This window comes from Sphaeramia orbicularis, chromosome 12 (assembly GCF_902148855.1).
Source record: "Sphaeramia orbicularis chromosome 12, fSphaOr1.1, whole genome shotgun sequence".
In the NCBI taxonomy this organism is placed as follows: Eukaryota; Metazoa; Chordata; class Actinopteri; order Kurtiformes; family Apogonidae; genus Sphaeramia; species Sphaeramia orbicularis.
Window position 1 is genome coordinate 7,019,054 of NC_043968.1, and position 20,600 is coordinate 7,039,653.

The window sequence follows — 20,600 nt, forward strand, 5'->3', positions numbered from 1 at the left end:
GAAAAACTTACAAATAAAAAAATACATGGTGAGTTGACAGAGACAGTCCCAATCCATAACAGACATGACAAACTGTGAGTGTGAAACTGCAGCACTGTGGTTCTGTTTCTCTGTCAAATGTTCATTGTGGTCAGTTTCAGATGCTGCAGCTCTTTCATAATTCATAGTTTCAGTTCTTGTTTGTTCAGTATTAATTGTCCTCCTTGTAAATCACAGCTGGACTGACTGGACATATCCTGACCAAGGAAAATAAAATTCTCCCTTTGTGCAGTAATCTACACCTGGATTTACTGCCTCCATCCATAATAATATACATTATATAGACTAAATGTCAACTAAAATTAACGTGTATTTGCAACATATTATAGCAAACTATTATATGATAAAAAAAAATTAATTTTAGCAAAAAAAAAAAAAAAAAAAAAGTGTCAGTTCTGGGGTCACCAGAAATTTGTGATGTTAAAATGGGGTCATGAGCCCAAAAAGGTTGGAAACCACTGTTTTAATGTATAATTATGTTTTTTTTAAATTATTATTAATTCTTTTCTGTGTACAGCACAGACATAAAAACCAACTGTGTTGTTTTTAAAGATAAGATAAGACTTTATTTATCCCACTGTGGGGAAATTTCACAGTTAACAGCAGCAACATTCAACAAAGCAAATGCAGAGAAAAGGACAGGTAAAGAAACCACAAGCTAGTGAAAAATTAAATATAATTAGAAAAATAAGAAATTTTGTTTGTATGTAAATATTCACGTAAACATAGAATTAAAATTAAATATTACTTACATATTTAAAAAAATATATATACAAAAGTGCTTCATTAATAAGGTTAAGTTGAGAATAACACAAACTAACTGATGGAGACAAACACTCAAAAGGTAAAATAACAGTGTCTAGTGGATTTACATTTGCATTTTTCATTTCCATTTATGTATTTGGCAGACACTTTTTTTCCCAAAATGATTTACAGAGGAAAAAACAAAATAAAAGAATAAAATACAGGAGTAGATTAAAGACATAAGACAGCTGTACAATTAAAAACAGTGTCGTACAGAAGAATAAATAAGCAAAATGATAGAAAAAAAATACAATAGATTAAAAAGACATAAAAACAGCTGTACAATTAAATTTAATGACCAATCCAGGGCTTCAGTTCTCATTAGCAAGAACTGTCTGACAATGAGGTAACAAAAAGCAACAAAAATGTCCTACATACAAGCATACATGTGCATTTTTTTTTTTTTAGGTGTTTGATACAGTAGTTGTAGGTGTCTGCTGCAGGTTCATAAATACCTCATACAACCACGGTTCAAACAATGGAACTAAACCTTTAGTGACACATTACATCTGTTTTCAATGATCCAGGATTTTTGACAGTGGAATAAAAATACTCAACTATTGTAAAACGTTTTAATACAGAATATTTAGAGCAAAACCCGTCTGACCATGTAGCAACAAAACGTTTTCCTGACTCCCACGGCTTCATCGTTTCCAAAAACACCATGTGATTTATCAGGAGAGTAGAATCTGTTTAGTCCAAACTGCCTCTTGTGTCCAATGTGTTCCGTTTACGTTACGCCCTTGTGTACTGTTTATTTAATGTGTTTAAGCTTTGCCGTGTTCTAAATGGAAAAGTGTCTTGTTAGTTTCTGTTTCTGTGCTCTGCTTCTGCTGTTGTCTTTAAAAACAACCTTTGTCTTTAAATTGCAGCCACGCCATGTCTTTTTCTGTGTCCCAGTTTTTTGTTTTTTTTTGTGCAACATGGCGAGTGTGTGTTGTGTGAATGTGTCTCTGTGTGTGTGTGTGTGTGTGTCTGTGTATGTGTGTGCACTGTAAAAAAAAAAAAATCATGTTTTTACGGAAAAAAAACTGGCAGCTGTGGTTACTAGAACAATACTGTTAAAAACACATTCAACTGTAAACATATTTACGGAGTAACATGTAGATTTAACATTTTAAACATGTAGATTTAACAGTTTAAACATGTAGATTTAACATTTTAAACATGTAGATTTAACAGTTTAAACATGTACATTTAACATTTTAAACATGTATATTAAACATTTTAAACATGTAGATTTAACATTTTAAACATGTAGAATTAACAGTTTAAACATGTAGATTTAACATTTAAAACATGTAGAATTAAAAGTTTAAACATGTAGATTTAACATTTAAAACATGTAGATTTAACATTCTAAACATGTAGATTTAACATTTAAAACATGTAGATTTAACATTTTAAACATGTAGAATTAAAAGTTTAAACATGTAGATTTAACACTTAAAACATGTAGATTTAACATTCTAAACATGTAGAATTAACAGTTTAAACATGTAGATTTAACATTTAAAACATGTAGATTTAACATTTTAAACGTGTAGATTTAACAGTTTAAACATGTAGATTTAACAGTTTAAACATGTAGATTTAACAGTTTAAACATGTAGATTTAACATTTGAAACATGTCGATTTAACAGTTTAAACATGTAGATTTAACACTCTAAACATGCAGATTTAACATTCTAAACATGCAGATTTAACATTCTAAACATGCAGATTTAACATTCTAAACATGCAGATTTAACATTTTAAACATGTAGATTTAACATTTAAAACATGTAGATTTAACATTTGAAACATGTAGATTTAACAGTTTAAACATGTAGATTTAACATTCTAAACATGTAGATTTAACAGTTTAAACATGTAGATTTAACATTCTAAACATGTAGATTTAACATTTTAAACATGTAGATTTAACAGTTTAAACATGTAGATTTAACATTTGAAACATGTAGATTTAACATTTAAAACATGTAGATTTAACATTCTAAACATGTAGATTTAACAGTTTAAACATGTAGATTTAACAGTTTAAACATGTAGATTTAACATTCTAAACATGTAGATTTAACAGTTTAAACATGTAGATTTAACATTCTAAACATGTAGATTTAACATTTAAAACATGTAGATTTAACATTTGAAACATGTAGATTTAACAGTTTAAACATGTAGATTTAACATTCTAAACATGTAGATTTAACAGTTTAAACATGTAGATTTAACAGTTTAAACATGTAGATTTAACATTCTAAACATGTAGATTTAACAGTTTAAACATGTAGATTTAACATTCTAAACATGTAGATTTAACATTCTAAACATGTAGATTTATCATTCTAAACATGTAGATTTATCATTCTAAACATGTAGATTTAACAGTTTAAACATGTCGATTTAACAGTTTAAACATGTCGATTTAACAGTTTAAACATGTAGATTTAACATTCTAAACATGTAGATTTAACAGTTTAAGCATGTAGATTTAACAGTTTAAACATGTAGATTTAACAGTTTAAACATGCAGATTTAACATTCTAAACATGTAGATTTAACATTCTAAACATGTAGATTTAACATTTAAAACATGTAGATTTAACATTTTAAACATGTAGATTTAACAGTTTAAACATGTAGATTTAACAGTTTAAACATGTAGATTTAACATTTGAAACATGTAGATTTAACAGTTTAAACATGTCGATTTAACAGTTTAAACATGTCGATTTAACAGTTTAAACATGTAGATTTATCATTCTAAACATGTAGATTTAACAGTTTAAACATGTAGATTTAACAGTTTAAACATGTCGATTTAACAGTTTAAACATGTAGATTTATCATTCTAAACATGTAGATTTAACATTTGAAACATGTAGATTTAACATTTAAAACATGCAGATTTAACATTTGAAACATGTAGATTTAACAGTTTAAACATGTAGATTTAACATTCTAAACATGTCGATTTAACAGTTTAAACATGTAGATTTATCATTCTAAACATGTAGATTTAACGGTTTAAACATGTAGATTTAACAGTTTAAACATGTCGATTTAACAGTTTAAACATGTAGATTTATCATTCTAAACATGTAGATTTAACATTCTAAACATGTAGATTTAACAGTTTAAACATGTAGATTTAACATTCTAAACATGTAGATTTAACAGTTTAAACATGCAGATTTAACATTCTAAACATGTCGATTTAACAGTTTAAACATGTCGATTTAACAGTTTAAACATGTCGATTTAACAGTTTAAACATGTAGATTTAACATTCTAAACATGTAGATTTAACAGTTTAAACATGCAGATTTAACATTCTAAACATGTCGATTTAACAGTTTAAACATGTAGATTTAACATTCTAAACATGTAGATTTAACAGTTTAAACATGTAGATTTAACGTTTGAAACATGTAGATTTAACAGTTTAAACATGTAGATTTAACATTTAAAACATGTAGATTTAACAGTTTAAACATGTAGATTTAACAGTTTAAACATGTAGATTTAACAGTTTAAACATGTAGATTTAACAGTTTAAACATGTAGATTTAACATTTAAAACATGTAGATTTAACAGTTTAAACATGTAGATTTAACAGTTTAAACATGTAGATTTAACAGTTTAAACATGCAGATTTAACATTCTAAACATGTAGATTTAACAGTTTAAACATGTAGATTTAACATTCTAAACATGTAGATTTAACAGTTTAAACATGCAGATTTAACATTCTAAACATGTAGATTTAACATTCTAAACATGTAGATTTAACATTTGAAACATGTAGATTTAACATTTAAAACATGCAGATTTAACATTTGAAACATGTAGATTTAACAGTTTAAACATGTAGATTTAACATTCTAAACATGTCGATTTAACAGTTTAAACATGTAGATTTATCATTCTAAACATGTAGATTTAACGGTTTAAACATGTAGATTTAACAGTTTAAACATGTCGATTTAACAGTTTAAACATGTAGATTTATCATTCTAAACATGTAGATTTAACATTCTAAACATGTAGATTTAACAGTTTAAACATGTAGATTTAACATTCTAAACATGTAGATTTAACAGTTTAAACATGCAGATTTAACATTCTAAACATGTCGATTTAACAGTTTAAACATGTAGATTTATCATTCTAAACATGTAGATTTAACAGTTTAAACATGTCGATTTAACAGTTTAAACATGTCGATTTAACAGTTTAAACATGTAGATTTAACATTCTAAACATGTAGATTTAACAGTTTAAACATGTAGATTTAACAGTTTAAACATGTAGATTTAACGTTTGAAACATGTAGATTTAACAGTTTAAACATGTAGATTTAACATTTAAAACATGTAGATTTAACAGTTTAAACATGTAGATTTAACAGTTTAAACATGTAGATTTAACAGTTTAAACATGTAGATTTAACATTTAAACATGTAGATTTAACAGTTTAAACATGTAGATTTAACAGTTTAAACATGTAGATTTAACAGTTTAAACATGCAGATTTAACATTCTAAACATGTAGATTTAACAGTTTAAACATGTAGATTTAACATTCTAAACATGTAGATTTAACAGTTTAAACATGTAGATTTAACATTCTAAACATGTAGATTTAACAGTTTAAACATGCAGATTTAACATTCTAAACATGTCGATTTAACAGTTTAAACATGTAGATTTAACATTTAAAACATGTAGATTTAACATTCTAAACATGTAGATTTAACATTTGAAACATGTAGATTTAACAGTTTAAACATGTAGATTTAACATTCTAAACATGTAGATTTAACATTCTAAACATGTAGATTTAACATTCTAAACATGTAGATTTAACAGTTTAAACATGTAGATTTAACATTTGAAACATGTAGATTTAACAGTTTAAACATGTAGATTTAACATTCTAAACATGTAGATTTAACAGTTTAAACATGTAGATTTAACATTCTAAACATGTAGATTTAACATTCTAAACATGCAGATTTAACAGTTTAAACATGTAGATTTAACAGTTTAAACATGTAGATTTAACATTTGAAACATGTAGATTTAACAGTTTAAACATGTAGATTTAACATTCTAAACATGTAGATTTAACATTCTAAACATGTAGATTTAACATTTAAAACATGTAGATTTAACAGTTTAAACATGTAGATTTAACATTTAAAACATGTAGATTTAACAGTTTAAACATGTAGATTTAACATTCTAAACATGTCGATTTAACAGTTTAAACATGTAGATTTATCATTCTAAACATGTAGATTTAACGGTTTAAACATGTAGATTTAACAGTTTAAACATGTCGATTTAACAGTTTAAACATGTAGATTTAACAGTTTAAACATGTAGATTTAACGGTTTAAACATGTAGATTTAACAGTTTAAACATGTCGATTTAACAGTTTAAACATGTAGATTTATCATTCTAAACATGTAGATTTAACATTCTAAACATGTAGATTTAACAGTTTAAACATGTAGATTTAACATTCTAAACATGTAGATTTAACAGTTTAAACATGTAGATTTAACAGTTTAAACATGTAGATTTAACAGTTTAAACATGTCGATTTAACAGTTTAAACATGTAGATTTAACATTCTAAACATGTAGATTTAACAGTTTAAACATGTAGATTTAACGTTTGAAACATGTAGATTTAACAGTTTAAACATGTAGATTTAACAGTTTAAACATGTAGATTTAACATTTAAAACATGTAGATTTAACAGTTTAAACATGTAGATTTAACAGTTTAAACATGTAGATTTAACAGTTTAAACATGCAGATTTAACATTCTAAACATGTAGATTTAACAGTTTAAACATGTAGATTTAACATTCTAAACATGTAGATTTAACAGTTTAAACATGCAGATTTAACATTCTAAACATGTAGATTTAACATTTAAAACATGTAGATTTAACAGTTTAAACATGTAGATTTAACAGTTTAAACATGCAGATTTAACATTCAAAACATGTAGAATTAACAGTTTAAACATGTAGATTTAACATTTAAAACATGTAGATTTAACATTTAAAACATGTAGATTTAACAGTTTAAACATGTAGATTTAACATTTAAAACATGCAGATTTAACATTCTAAACATGTAGATTTAACAGTTTAAACATGTAGATTTAACAGTTTAAACATGTAGATTTAACAGTTTAAACATGTAGATTTAACAGTTTAAACATGTAGATTTAACATTCTAAACATGTAGATTTAACATTCTAAACATGTAGATTTAACAGTTTAAACATGTAGATTTAACAGTTTAAACATGTAGATTTAACAGTTTAAACATGTAGATTTAACAGTTTAAACATGTAGATTTAACATTCTAAACATGTAGAATTAACAGTTTAAACATGTAGATTTAACATTTAAAACATGTAGATTTAACAGTTTAAACATGTAGATTATCATTTGAAACATGTAGATTTAACATTGGATTTAACTGGTAAATGGACTGCACTTATTTAGCACATTTTATACACCCTCATGATGCACTTTCCAAATCCACCAGGTCCAACTGGAGCAATTTAGGCTTAAGTGTTTTCCATGGACACTTTGACATATGGACAGTCGGAGCCAGGATTGGAACCACCAACCCTTTGGTTATTGGACGAGCCACTCTACCAACTCTACCAACCCATTAATTTACAAGTTTAAAATCTTAAATTGTCACATGTTTACTTTTTTTATATACAACTTTTTTATTAAAAAAAAAAGCAAAAAAAAAGCAAATATGCCGTTATTTCAACATTATGGTCTTGCAATTTAAACGGCACCACATTGTTTTTCAATTTACAGTTTTATTTTCTATAAATAATAGAAACACATCATTTCATCTGGTTTTGCTCACATGCTCTTCCTGTAAGAACTACAGCTATATTTGATTTCATCATTAACACAAAAATCTTTTCAAACAAACTACTTTGCTTTGTAATGTCACTTACAGTTTTTTATGTTGCAATTTTACAACTTTTTGGTGTTAATTCTACAGTCATTTTTTACAGTGTGTGTGTGTCTGTGTGTGTGTCCAGTCTGACAGGGTGTTGTGGTTGGCTTGTTTTATGTTTTAACCCTTTTCTGTTTTCGGAGCGAGTGGGTGGGGGAGGGGGCGTGGCATGTGCTGAGAGACGAGTGGTGAAGCCGCCTCTGTTCCTCCACAGGTTCCACCCACATGCTCACCCCCACCAAATTCTTATCGGACCTGCAGCACCCCGACTTCCGAGAGTCCACTAGGGTGTCCTTTGAGGACGCAGAGCCCTCAGCCGAGTGAGGCAGAGACAGATTGGGAGGGAGGGAGAGAGAAATCACACTGAAAAAAGTAAAGGCAGCCGCTCAAAGAAGCCCTTTCTGAACCTCCACAGCACAAGGGCTTCCTCCGTGTTCCTTCTTCTTCTTTGAACACTCACTACTGTTTTTTTGTAACTCCACCCTCCTCCCCCCCGTGTCCTTCAGGGATGGGTGCCTCCCCTTCTTCGCCCGCTGCATTGACCGCCCCCCACAGGCTCCGCCCACCATAGCAGGGTTTCTGCAGTTCTTTAAAAGTCAAAATCCAACAGTTGGCTTATCAGACGTATACACTTAAAAAAAACAAAACGTAAACAAACGGTATTACTCTGGCAGCAGGGGTGCCGAATAAATACAGTTATATTACGGAAAATAACCATCTCATAAAAATACAGTAATTTTTCCATAATTAAAATAGAGTTTTTTGCCCTAACTTTACATGAGATTTTGCATTTTTTTGTTGACTTTTTAATGTTTAATAAAGAATATTTACATGTATTAAAACAATCAAATTAGCTATAAATATATATATATATATATATATATATAAATAATTTTCAATGAGACTCAGTTGTCCAATCCACTGATAAAAACTGTATTTGGACAGTTTATCAGTGCTTATACATGTTATATATTCACAAAAATACATTTATTTAACATTTTTGTTGTGAAACCTCCTGTAATTACACAAGATATTTGTCAATTAACAAACAAGTCTGGTTCAACTGACAGAACAAATACTTCTTCTGCGGTTAATTGTCAGTAATTTTATCTCATTTTATTATTTTTTTTTTTACAGTATTAAACTTTAACAATTTAATCTCATAAATAGAAGAGACATATTTGTGAAATTACGATACATTTGCAAATGTATTTTAACTGTATTTTTCTGTAAAAAAAAAAAAGAAAGAAGTTATTATAAAAAAATGAAAATTTTATGGTTTTTCAGTTAGTTTTTTTGTGTTATTTTACATTTGACATGTAAAATCAGTCTGTTTTTGCCATTTCATTAATATTTTCCTATATATTAAAAATACAGGAAAAATCTGTAAAATACACAATGAAAATTCTGTTAAATTACTTTTTTTTTTTTTTACATTGTATACATGTATTTGATATGACTTTGACAGATCTGAGTTTACGTTCAGACAGCAGGTCTTCATGCGCAATTTGGATTTGTTGGTGAAATCCGATTTTTTTGTGTGTTCGTTGATATTCCACATTAAATGCAACTTTTATCAGTTATGAGTATGAACTGAATGTGACCCTGAAGTGACCCACATGTGCAAAACAGGTCCTGATGTGACCATGCAGGAAGTAAATATGGAGGCATCTCATCTCGGAATTGCAGAATTATGACGTTTGTCACATTTCAATGACAAAAATACAAAAAATGACCATGAAAGGCCCAAAAATTGTGACATTTGTCACATTTCAATGACAAAAATACCCAAAAAAAGACAAAAAAAGGCCAAAAAATTGTGACGTTCATTGCATTTCAATGACAAAAATACAAAAAAATTACAAAAACGCCAAAACAATTGTGACATTTGTTGCATTTCAATGACAAAAACACAAAAAATGACCAAAAAAAGGCCAAAAAATTGTGACGTTTGTCTCATTTCAATGACAAATATACAAAAAAAATTACAAAAAAAGCAAAAAAAAATTGTGACGTTTGACACATTTCAATGACAAAAATACAAAAAATGACCAAAAAAGGCCAAAAAATTGTGACGTTTGTCTCATTTCAATGACAAATATACAAAAAATGACCATAAAAGGCCCAAAAATTGTGACATTTGTCACATTTCAATGACAAAAATACCCAAAAAAAGACAAAAAAAGGCCAAAAAATTGTGACGTTCATTGCATTTCAATGACAAAAATACAAAAAAATTACAAAAACGCCAAAACAATTGTGACATTTGTGCATTTCAATGACAAAAACACAAAAAATGACCAAAAAAAGGCCAAAAAATTGTGACGTTTGTCTCATTTCAATGACAAATATACAAAAAAAATTACAAAAAAAGCAAAAAAAAATTGTGACGTTTGACACATTTCAATGACAAAAACACAAAAAATGACCAAAAAAGGCCAAAAAATTGTGACGTTTGTCTCATTTCAATGACAAATATACAAAAAAAATTACAAAAAAAGCAAAAAAAATTGACGTTTGACACATTTCAATGACAAAAAGACAAAAAAAGACAAAAAAAGGCCAAAAAATTGTGACGTTTTTTGCATTTCAATGACAAAAATACAAAAAAAGGCAAAAAAGGCAAAAAAAAAAATTGTGACGTTTGTCGCATTTCAATGACAAAAATACAAAGAATGACAAAAAAGGCAAAAATGTCCTTTTCTCATAATGTAATTCAGGAGGTTTTGAAGGACATGAAAGCTGTTCATCTCCTCTTACCCTGGGGTTTGATTCTGTGGAAAATGATGAGGAGTGATGCCTGGATTCTGACTAATAACAGGGATTTTCATGCAGGTAGGAGGGCTAAATCTGTGATTGATGGCTGTAATTACCAATCGCTTATCAGATTGATCCAGACACAGCCTTCTCTACTTTATGGCTGAACCTCCAAGCTTCACTTTTCTGTAATAGCCTGAAATTCATGCATCAGATTCATCTGAATATTTAGTTTTTACATTTAGACTCAGATGAAAGAGCTGCAGAAGGAAAGAGTGGATGCTCAGATTTCATTCTGATTTCGTCTCCTGCAGTTTAAAAACATCAATGTGTTAATTGTTATCCAGTCAAATGAGTATTTTATCTCTTGATTAATTTTTCAAAGCACAATATGTCCCCTAATTATAATTTTTGTTTCTTTTCTAACAGGGCTCTGGGATACAAAACAATAACGGCAGATGTCATAATATAGTTTTATTTTGGGATAAATGTCATTGCATTGGTTAGTTTGATATAAATTGTTGTCTTTGCTTCCAAAATGCCTCAGAGATGGTTTTGACTTAATTTCTCTCAACATTAATTTAACATTAATGTTAAGTAATCATTAAATGAACTGTCGATCTTTAATTATGTCAAGTATTCTGTGAAAAATGTTAAAAATCAGGACAGCACAAAAGTAAAAGTAATTACTGGTATTTATAAACTACATGGACAAAAATATTGGGACACATCATGTCTACAGCTGTAAGATGTCCTGTTCATGATGATTTAAGATAAAAACATCAATACTGCCTTAAAGTTTAATGGGAAATTTTCTTCCTCAGTAAAGAAAGTAGTTGGTTAGTTGTGGTAGAAAATTATGATTTACAGTCAAAGCACAAAAAAATATTTTAGAAATTTAGAGGTAGAACAATTAAAGTCATAGTCATGGATAAAAAAAAAACAAAAAACAATCACTGTTGAGAGAAATTAAGTAAAACCATCTCTGAGGCATTTTGGAAGCAAAGATAACAATTTAAACCAAACTAACCAATGCAAAGATATTTATCCCATAATATAAGATTATATTCTGACATTAGTCCTTGTTTTGTATCCCAGACCCCTGTTAGAAAAGAAACACCTGAATTCAAAGTGTCCACATACTTTTGTCTATATAGAGCTAAATTGTTTCAGATGATATGATGATAATAAACTGTTGTGTCCAGAAGTTTAGTTGGTGACACAAATAGTCTCTATGCATAAATGTCTTTTATTTGACAGACATTTTTGATACTTAAATACCAAAACAAAATATGATAAAATAATAAATAAATTAAAATATGAGAAAAATGATGAAATGCTTATAATCCTCATTCAGTGTACAATCAGAAACAAGTTGAACAAAAGCTTCTGCCAAATCTTTTTTTGACTTGTTAAGCCCTTTTAATTAATTAATCTGTTAAAACGATTTATTAGATTCAGTTTTTACACAAAACACCAGACCTTTCTGATCTTCCTTCAGATGTGTCTGCCTTATGTCATTTTTCATACAAACCAAATTAAAAACAATGGATAAAATATAAATAACACTGTGCAGTTTGTTTTGTTTATTATCTTTTGTCTATATAGTGTATGTTGTTAGCATGGGCATAAAACTGGGCTTAAATTGCTTCCAGATATCTGTAAAATATCTATATACTTAAACATGGCCATAAATAAATGCTTAAGGGTTAAAATGCGGTATTCGAAATCTCTCTGACGGGACAGTTTAGAGCAGTGTTTTTCAAACTTGGGGTCACCAGGAATTCAAATGGTGTTGCCTGAAATTTATAGTAATTGATAAAAAAATAAAAACTTACTAATAAAAAATACATGGTGAGTTGACAGAGACAGTCCCAATCCATAACAGACATGACAAACTGTGGTTGTGAAACTGCAGCACTGTGGTTCTGTTTGTGTCAAATGTTCATTGTGGTCAGTTTCAGATGCTGCAGCTCTTTCATAATTCATAGTTTGAGTTCTTGTTTGTTCAGTATTAATTGTCCTCCTTGTAAATCACAGCTGGACTGACTGGACAGATCCTGACCAAGGAAAATACAATTCTCACTTTGCACAGTAATCTACACCTGGATTTACTGCCTCTGTCCACAATAATATACATTATATAGACTAAATGTCCTCTGAAATTAACGTTTATTTGCAACATAGTATAGAAAACTATTACATGATCAAAAACAAATTAATTTTGGCAAAAAAAAGTCTCAGTTCTGGGGTCACCAGAAATTTGTGATACTAAAATGGGGTCACGAGCCAAAAAAGGTTGGAAACCACTTTTTTAATGTATAATTACTTTTTTTTTTTTAATTATTATTATTAATTCTTTTCTGTGTACAGCACAGACACAAAAACCAACTGTGTTGTTTTTTAAGATCAGATAAGATAAGACTTTATTTATCCCATTGTGGGGAAATCTCACAGTTAATAGCAGCAACATTCAACAAAGCAAATGCAGAAAAAAAGACAGTTAGAGAAACCACAAACTAGTGAAAAATTAAGTATAAATAGAAAAATTAGAAATTTTGTTTTTATATAAATATAGAATTAAAATTAAATATTATTTACGTATTTAAAAAAATTGTACAAAAGTGCTTCATGAATAAAGTTGAGTTGTGAATAATACAAACTAACTGATGGAGACAAACAAACACTCAGAAGGTAAAATGACTGTTTCTGGTGGATTTACATTTACATTTTTCATTTATATTTATGCATTTGGCAGACGCTTTTTTCCAAATTGACTTTCAGGGGAAAAACCAAAATAAAATAATCAAATACAAGAATAGATTAAAGACATGAAACAGCAGTACAATTACGTTTATGCATTTGGCAGACGCTTTTTTCCAAACTGACTTACAGGGGAAAACCAATCAAATCACTCAATCAATCAGATTTTATTTATATAGCGCCAGATCACAACAAAAAAGTTATGACACTTTATATATAGAGTTGGTCAAAACCAGACTCTAAGCCAATTTACAGAAAATTAAAAACAGTGAGAAGAATAAATAAGAAGAATAAATAAGCAAACATATTTGCAACATAGTATAGCAAACTATTACATGATCAAAAACAAATTAATTTTAGCAACAAAAAAAAAAGTCTCCGTTTTTGTTTTTGAATGTCTGGGGTCGCCAGAAATTTCTGATGTTAAAATGGGATCAGGAGTAAAGAAAGTTTGGAAACCACTGTTTTAGAGACAATTTGACATTAGATTAGTGTTGCTAAATGACTCACATTTTTACTTTTAAATTCATTTTTGCTTTAGTTGGACCATCAGGGATTATCCAAAACAAGGAGCTACTTTATATTGAAATAAATGTTGGAATGGTAATCAATTAAAGTTCAGTCTCTGACAGGACATGACTGTGTTTGGACCCTTAAATGTCCTCTGTAAACGTGCAGAATCCCTGTTATAAACTAAATGGAGCCGTAACGCCTTAACCGTCCGGTGGTGTGTGTCCACAGTCTGACCACACGGGGGCGGGGGGGTGGGGGGGGCGACCCCATCCCTGCTGCCTCCTCACATCATCTCAGATGGGTGGATTAAATCCCTTCGATAGCCACCCAAAGGCCGTTTGAGCCTGTCCACCCCCCTACTCCAGATTTAATCTACCCCCCCGAGATCCATCTTTGTCAGTTTTTTTACCGTCTGATTATTTTCTCGATTAACCCTTTTGCAGAAACAACCACCTTGATTTCTATTTCTTTTCTTTCTTTTCTTTTTTGGTTGGATTTCAAAGAAGGATTCTATCTTTATTTATTTATGTATTTATTTATTATTTTTACCAGTGTTTTTTTTTTTCTTCAGGACGAGACCTTTATAGGTTTTTTAAAATTTATTTATTTATTTATTTATTTTTTAATTTAATTTAATTTTTTTAACGAGACGAGGGACGAGACCTTTAGTTGCTGGATTTCAAAGACAGATTCTCTCTTTATTTTTTTTACCTGTGTTTTTTTTTTTGTTTTAAGGATTAGACCTTTAGTTGTTGGATTTCAAAGAAGGATTCTCTATTTATTTTCATTATTTTTACCTGTATTTTTTTTTTTTTTTAACTCCTTGTCCCCTGAGTTTGTCCACATCACTTTCTCAGCCCACCGATTACGTGCTCACATGGCTCAGGACTGGTCTGCAGAGGGACGGCAGATTAACCTTCCATTATTAAACCCTTAAAGGTGGCGATACACGGGGCAAATCTGGACCCTCAGATGCTTCTTTATGTGTTTTGTGGTAGATGCAGCTGTCATCTGTGTCGTCCAGGCCTGTGTTGCCCTGCGTGTCTCTGCCTCTGAACGTGTCTCTGCTGACAGTCTGAGGATGTAGCACCGCTCCACCTGATATGCTTTAGCACCACAACTACAAAAAAAAGATGCCAAACATCGCAAACAGCTGCCGCTAAACTCCTCACCCCCTAAAACAAGAAACGCTCCATTTCCCTCCCGACATCCTTGACATCGGACATGAGCTCTAATAGTTTACAGTATGTTGGTTCAATAAGACAAACTGTACATCTGCTGAGTCTGCACAGGCTCTTAGAGCTGATGTGAGGCTTTTTCTACTGGTGATTTTAGGGCTAATTTAAGGATAGCAGATGATTTTCCTGTGATTTTATTTTGCATTTTATTCCAAAACATTTAGGCCTAAAATAAAGACTTTCACTGCATGAAAAATTAACATCCATCAGATTTATAATAATCATAATAATAATAATAATAATAACTAGAAAAGCACTCAGAGAGTGCAGACCTCCGCCAAGGCAGATCAGTGCCCCCCAAGATCACCACCAAAATTTAATCATTTCTTCCTTGTGCCAGTATCAACATTTCCTGAAAATTTCATCCAAATCCGTCCATAACTTTTTGAGTTACCTTGCACACAGACAGACAGACAGACAAAAAAATGCCGGCAAAAACATAACCTCCTTGGCGGAGGTAATAAAAAAATATATATATATTTTAATAAATAAATAAATAAATATAATATAATAATAATAATAATAATAATAATAATAATAATAATAATAATGGATTGGATTTGTATAGCGCTTTTCAAGGCTTTACATTATTGATCCATTATTCAGTCACTCTCACAGGTGGTGGTAAACTACAGTTGTAGTCCTAAGAGAAAGAAACACTAATAAATTTAATGCAATGCACTTTTTTTTTTTTAACAAATTAAACAAGTAGGAACCAGATTTATCCAATACTGATAAACCAAAAAACACAATTAATCTGCTTCTTATGTTCTTCATTTATTGTGATAAATATGTATCACATTAATTTTGAACTTTTTCTTTCATGTTATAAATGTGTTTAAAAAATTAAATAAAAATTCAAGTAACTGGTGAAGTACAAATAATTTTGCAGAATCCATTTTAAATTTCATGCAGTCAACTTTGGTAATAAATAAATGCTGTGTAAATACTGTATGTTTTGTACTAAAGTTATACCAGATAAATTGTGCACATTTGCAGTAACAAAAAATAAGGGGAGGATAAGTTTTTGTGATTTTTGAATGTAGTGGATTTTCTGTTTTGTAGGTTAAAAAACATCCTGCAAACTATTAATTAACACGAGACTGAAAACAAAAGCTCATTTTGCCTCAGTTTGTGCCTGTCTCATATAACGTCACAGTTGAAGATATAACTTCTTATTTTCTGTTCACTGGAATCAATTTTAAATGAGAAGCTGTTCTCAACTTATTTCCACTGGTAAAATAAAGTACTAATAAAGTCATAAATAGACGCACTCAGCTGTTCTGAAGGTATTTGTAGGATCTTTATAAACCTTTCTAACCATTTGGCTGAATGTCCAGTGAGCTGAATAATAATATAAGGGATTTCTTACTTGTTTTGAGGATTCTGGAAATACTTTCAGATGAGTCTCAGATGAATTAACCCTATAAAACCATTTGTATCATATTGGATACGCCAGGTTCTGAGACCTCAATCTAATCAACAAGATCAATACTTTCTTTAAAAACCTGTTACATATGACCTGATATGTGTTTTCTGCCCCCTGGTGGATTATCATCCCACTGCAGCCACTGGTAGGGCTGCTTTTTAATTTCATTTTTCCCTTTTTCAGTATCCTCCTGAGACCCAAGAAAGTGGAAGTTTTAACTTTTTTACATTAAACAATTGTCTTGATTGGAAACTGCATAATGCAACATTTTTTTTCCACATACATTTTCAAATTTATTTATTTATTTATTTATGAAATGTCCTTTGCAATGGACAGCTTTTTTTTTTTTTTTTTTTTTTTTTTTTTTGTTAAGTAAAACTGTGAAACTTTTGTCCACGACAGAGGACAAAAATGCATTGCTGGGTGTCAGGAGGATATGGCCACTATTGTTAAATTATCCACACCCTTTTTGCAGGAAGATTTATATTGCTATTCTTTTTTTTTCTTGAAATAACTACTTCATGTACTGAAACAATACAGAGTTACTTGATCATTGATTCTCTTTAGTACAGTTAAATTGTGTAAAACTGTGTATCATATTTGATTTTGCAGGTACTGTATATAAGGTGATATATATATATATATATATATATAAATATATATTAAAAAACACCCTTTAAAGATATGGCAAAATGTTTTGTTTGGATTTTGTTCAAAGGTGTTATAAACATCTCAATTCCAAAAAAATAGGAATTTTATGGCTAGTTTTTGATAGGTCAGGTTTTACAGGGTTAACTCTACAGTGTGTACATAGTCAAATAAGAGGCACAAACTGGGGCTGAAGCTGATTATATCTACATTTAAATCATCCATGACCCCTCCCCCCCCCCCTTTCCCTGTTTTTTAACATTCAACTAAACTGAAGGATTTTGGTCCGAGTCCTGAACCCCTGGGCATCCATCTCATTCTGAACTAATCTGCTAAAGCGATATCGTTCCAAACCAACATTTGGTTTCTTCCGGTTTTCTCCGTACGCAGTTCTCACCATAAGCAGTATGGCCGCCCCCTCCCACATACTGCCACATTCAACACTTTCCTGAGCAAAATGGCCATCACTTACTAAAACAAGTCTTTGTTTTTGTTTTGCTCTCCTGGTCTGAGCCTCCTCACGTCTAAAACGGTGGCGTCGGAGACCAGCATCACCGTGTTGTGTTTCTGTTTCTGGGGCGAAGAAGCCCACGAAGCTGTGTGTTTGAGGGACAGAAGAGAAGGAGGCCACGCCGCTCCGACCTTGACCACCACTAAACTCCTACCCACAATCCCTGACAGCCACCAAACCTTCCATCACCATAACAATCCAACTTGCGATGGGCTTGCCTCTTTCTCTTCTGTTTTTTTTTTTTTTTTTTACCTTTAACTACTTTTACTGTTGGTTAATGAGTTTTAGATGAAGTGGTTAATCACGCTATAGAAACATGCAGCTTTGCAACAGAAACAAACCAATGTATATTATTAGTACTGCTGATAATGTTGAACAGGTGTGAGGAGGAGTAAAACAAACCACCCTTTGTATGACCCGGAAATACAATGAAACTGTCACAATCCGTGAGCGAATCAACATAAAGAACGAAAAAAAAAAAAAAAAAAAACACTTTGCAAATTGTTTGCTTTACTCCAGACCGACACCTTTCAAATGTTATTCTGTCTGAAATGTGTCTTCAGCTGTTTGAAATGTCATCCCTGTTAGTAGTTACATTTACTGTACATAATAGACTTTATCCTTTGTTTTTTTTGGGTTTCATGAACACGTTTAAGTAGCCAATACGTGCTTTTTGGTGTATTTTGTTGCTATTTTCAGTACTATATCCTCGCTGTCTGCATGCGTCTTCAGGGTGCTAACATCCACTGGCTGCGCTGCGTAGACGTTTAGTATCACAGGATTTATTTGAGCCCACCTGCCACTTTCAGCTGACAGTCGTATGATGCCATCACCGACTCATGTGCTTCCGTGGTGTTCAGTGTTTTCGGCTGCATGTGATTTAACACACAGTAGAGTCATGAATTTGTTTTTAGGACTCTTTAGGAGTAATGAGGGGACCATTAAAATACTATAGTGACACTGGATAAAATAATACTAAATGACTAAAAGAAGAATATGAAACATGAAAGAATATATATAGATAGATGGATGGATATATAGATATAAAACAGAGTCCAAAAAAGTCAGGATGCAGAGTTAATAGTTGAACCCTTATTCACAATAGAACATAGAAAATATATCAAATGTTTTGTTTTTTTTTAACTCTTTTTATTGAAATTAGAACAATGACGATATAAAAAAGTCATATATAGTATCCAATATAGTAAAGCAAAAATATATAATAAAGGACTGCTGAATTGAATAAAATAACTTCACATTATCTTTTAGTGAAAATTTGATTTTCTCCAAATGTAAATGTTGCATAATGTCTTTCAACAAAGCCTGATGAGTCGGATGATTTTTGTTCTTCCAGTTTAACAGAATAAGGCATCTGGCCAGTAGTGTCACGAACTTCAAAACAACATTCTGTAACTAGAAAAGCACTCGGAGAGCGCAGACCTCTGCCAAGGCAGATCATTGCCCCCCCATCACCACTAAAATGTAATCATTTGTTCCTTGTGCAAGTATCAACATTTCCTGAAAATTTCATCCAAATCCGTCAATAACTTTTTGAGTTGTCTTGCACACGGACAGACAAACAGACAAACCAACGCCGGCAAAAACATAACCTCCTTTGTGGAGGTAAATATGCAAAATAATGATATGCAAATAATGTCCAAGGTTGTTTTTTAGCCTGATAAATGTAATAAAATAAAGTCTGACACACAGAAACAGGATGAGTTTGGCATAAAAGAACATAACACTAGTACAGCATTAGTATATTAGCATTAACTATTAGCATCAGCATTAACATAATCCATCTGGGTTTATGAGATTTTGCAGATAGATAGATAGATAGATAGATAGGCTTAGTACACAATGTATACCTATATGAATACAGTATTTTCCCCTTTTACTTGAGAAATTCTAATATGTAAATAATGTCCAAGGTTATTTTTTAGCCTGATGAATGTAATAAAATAAAGTCTGACACAGGAACAGGATAAATTTGGCATAAAAGAACATAACACTAGTACAGCATTAGTATATTAGCTTTAATTATTAGCATTAGCATTAACATAATCCATCTGTAACCTGCTGGCTCACTAATAACTTTTGTTGCTCTGTGTTTGTACTTTCACTTTTTATGTCAGACTGCACTCATTAACCCGTACACGTTCATAGTAAGAGCTGAAAACACATTTTCATTTGGTCTTGTATCCGTATGTGCAGATCTAACGCTTTGTGTGTTTGTGTGTGTTTTATGCGTGTGTGCGTATCTCCAGGATCGACTCACATCTTCACCCCCACCAGCCTGCTGGAGCAGCTCAAGGCCATGAACAAACCAGACGAGGAAGTGACAAGCTAAAATCCTCCCATCGCATCTCTCTCCTCCTCACCCCCCCCCCACCCCCCCCGTCTTCCCCTCTTTACCTCCTCATCTTTCCCTTAAAAACCCCACAGTAATTGTGTATGCATCTTGCTTGAGACGAAAAAAAAAAGACATCTTAGATGATTAAAAAAAATATATGTTGTAACAAAGAATAAAATCGTTGCAAGTATTCTCATGTTTTACAATGGATGCAACTGAATAAACTTATTTAAAAAGGTTTAAATATCAGAAGAGAAGGCCATTTAAAACTGAAAGTACCAAAATCTAATATTGTATGCTATGAAACCTGCTAGAATGTGTAAAGGTAGACATTTTCTCATGTTTGTTCCTTTGGGTTACCTCCTTAAGTGTGAGTTTTATCCAAGCGGGTGGAGGAGGGACGTGCAGTTTGAGAGTTTGATGTTGTAGAATATATCATATCAATCAACATGCAATATATATATAAATATATTTCATCAAAGAGGACCTCCCCCCCTTGCCCTATTTGAGGTGTTTGTATTCAGTAGC

At 30.9% G+C, this 20,600-nt stretch overlaps 1 protein-coding gene across 2 annotated transcripts in view; it reads left to right on the forward strand.

The window, feature by feature from the left end:
• stxbp1a (syntaxin binding protein 1a) overlaps positions 1–20,600 on the forward strand; it is a 101,901-nt gene that overhangs the window by 79,441 nt on the left and 1,860 nt on the right. The window contains exons 19-20 of one of the 2 annotated variants that reach the window (XM_030149135.1): positions 8,075–8,232; positions 19,987–20,600. The exon at positions 19,987–20,600 is cut by the window's right edge and continues 1,860 nt beyond it. In XM_030149135.1, the coding sequence (XP_030004995.1) occupies positions 8,075–8,184 (110 nt within the window). In that variant the 3' untranslated portion in view covers positions 8,185–8,232; positions 19,987–20,600. The remainder of the gene's footprint in view (positions 1–8,074; positions 8,233–19,986) is intronic. The other variant, XM_030149136.1, reaches the window with a different exon arrangement.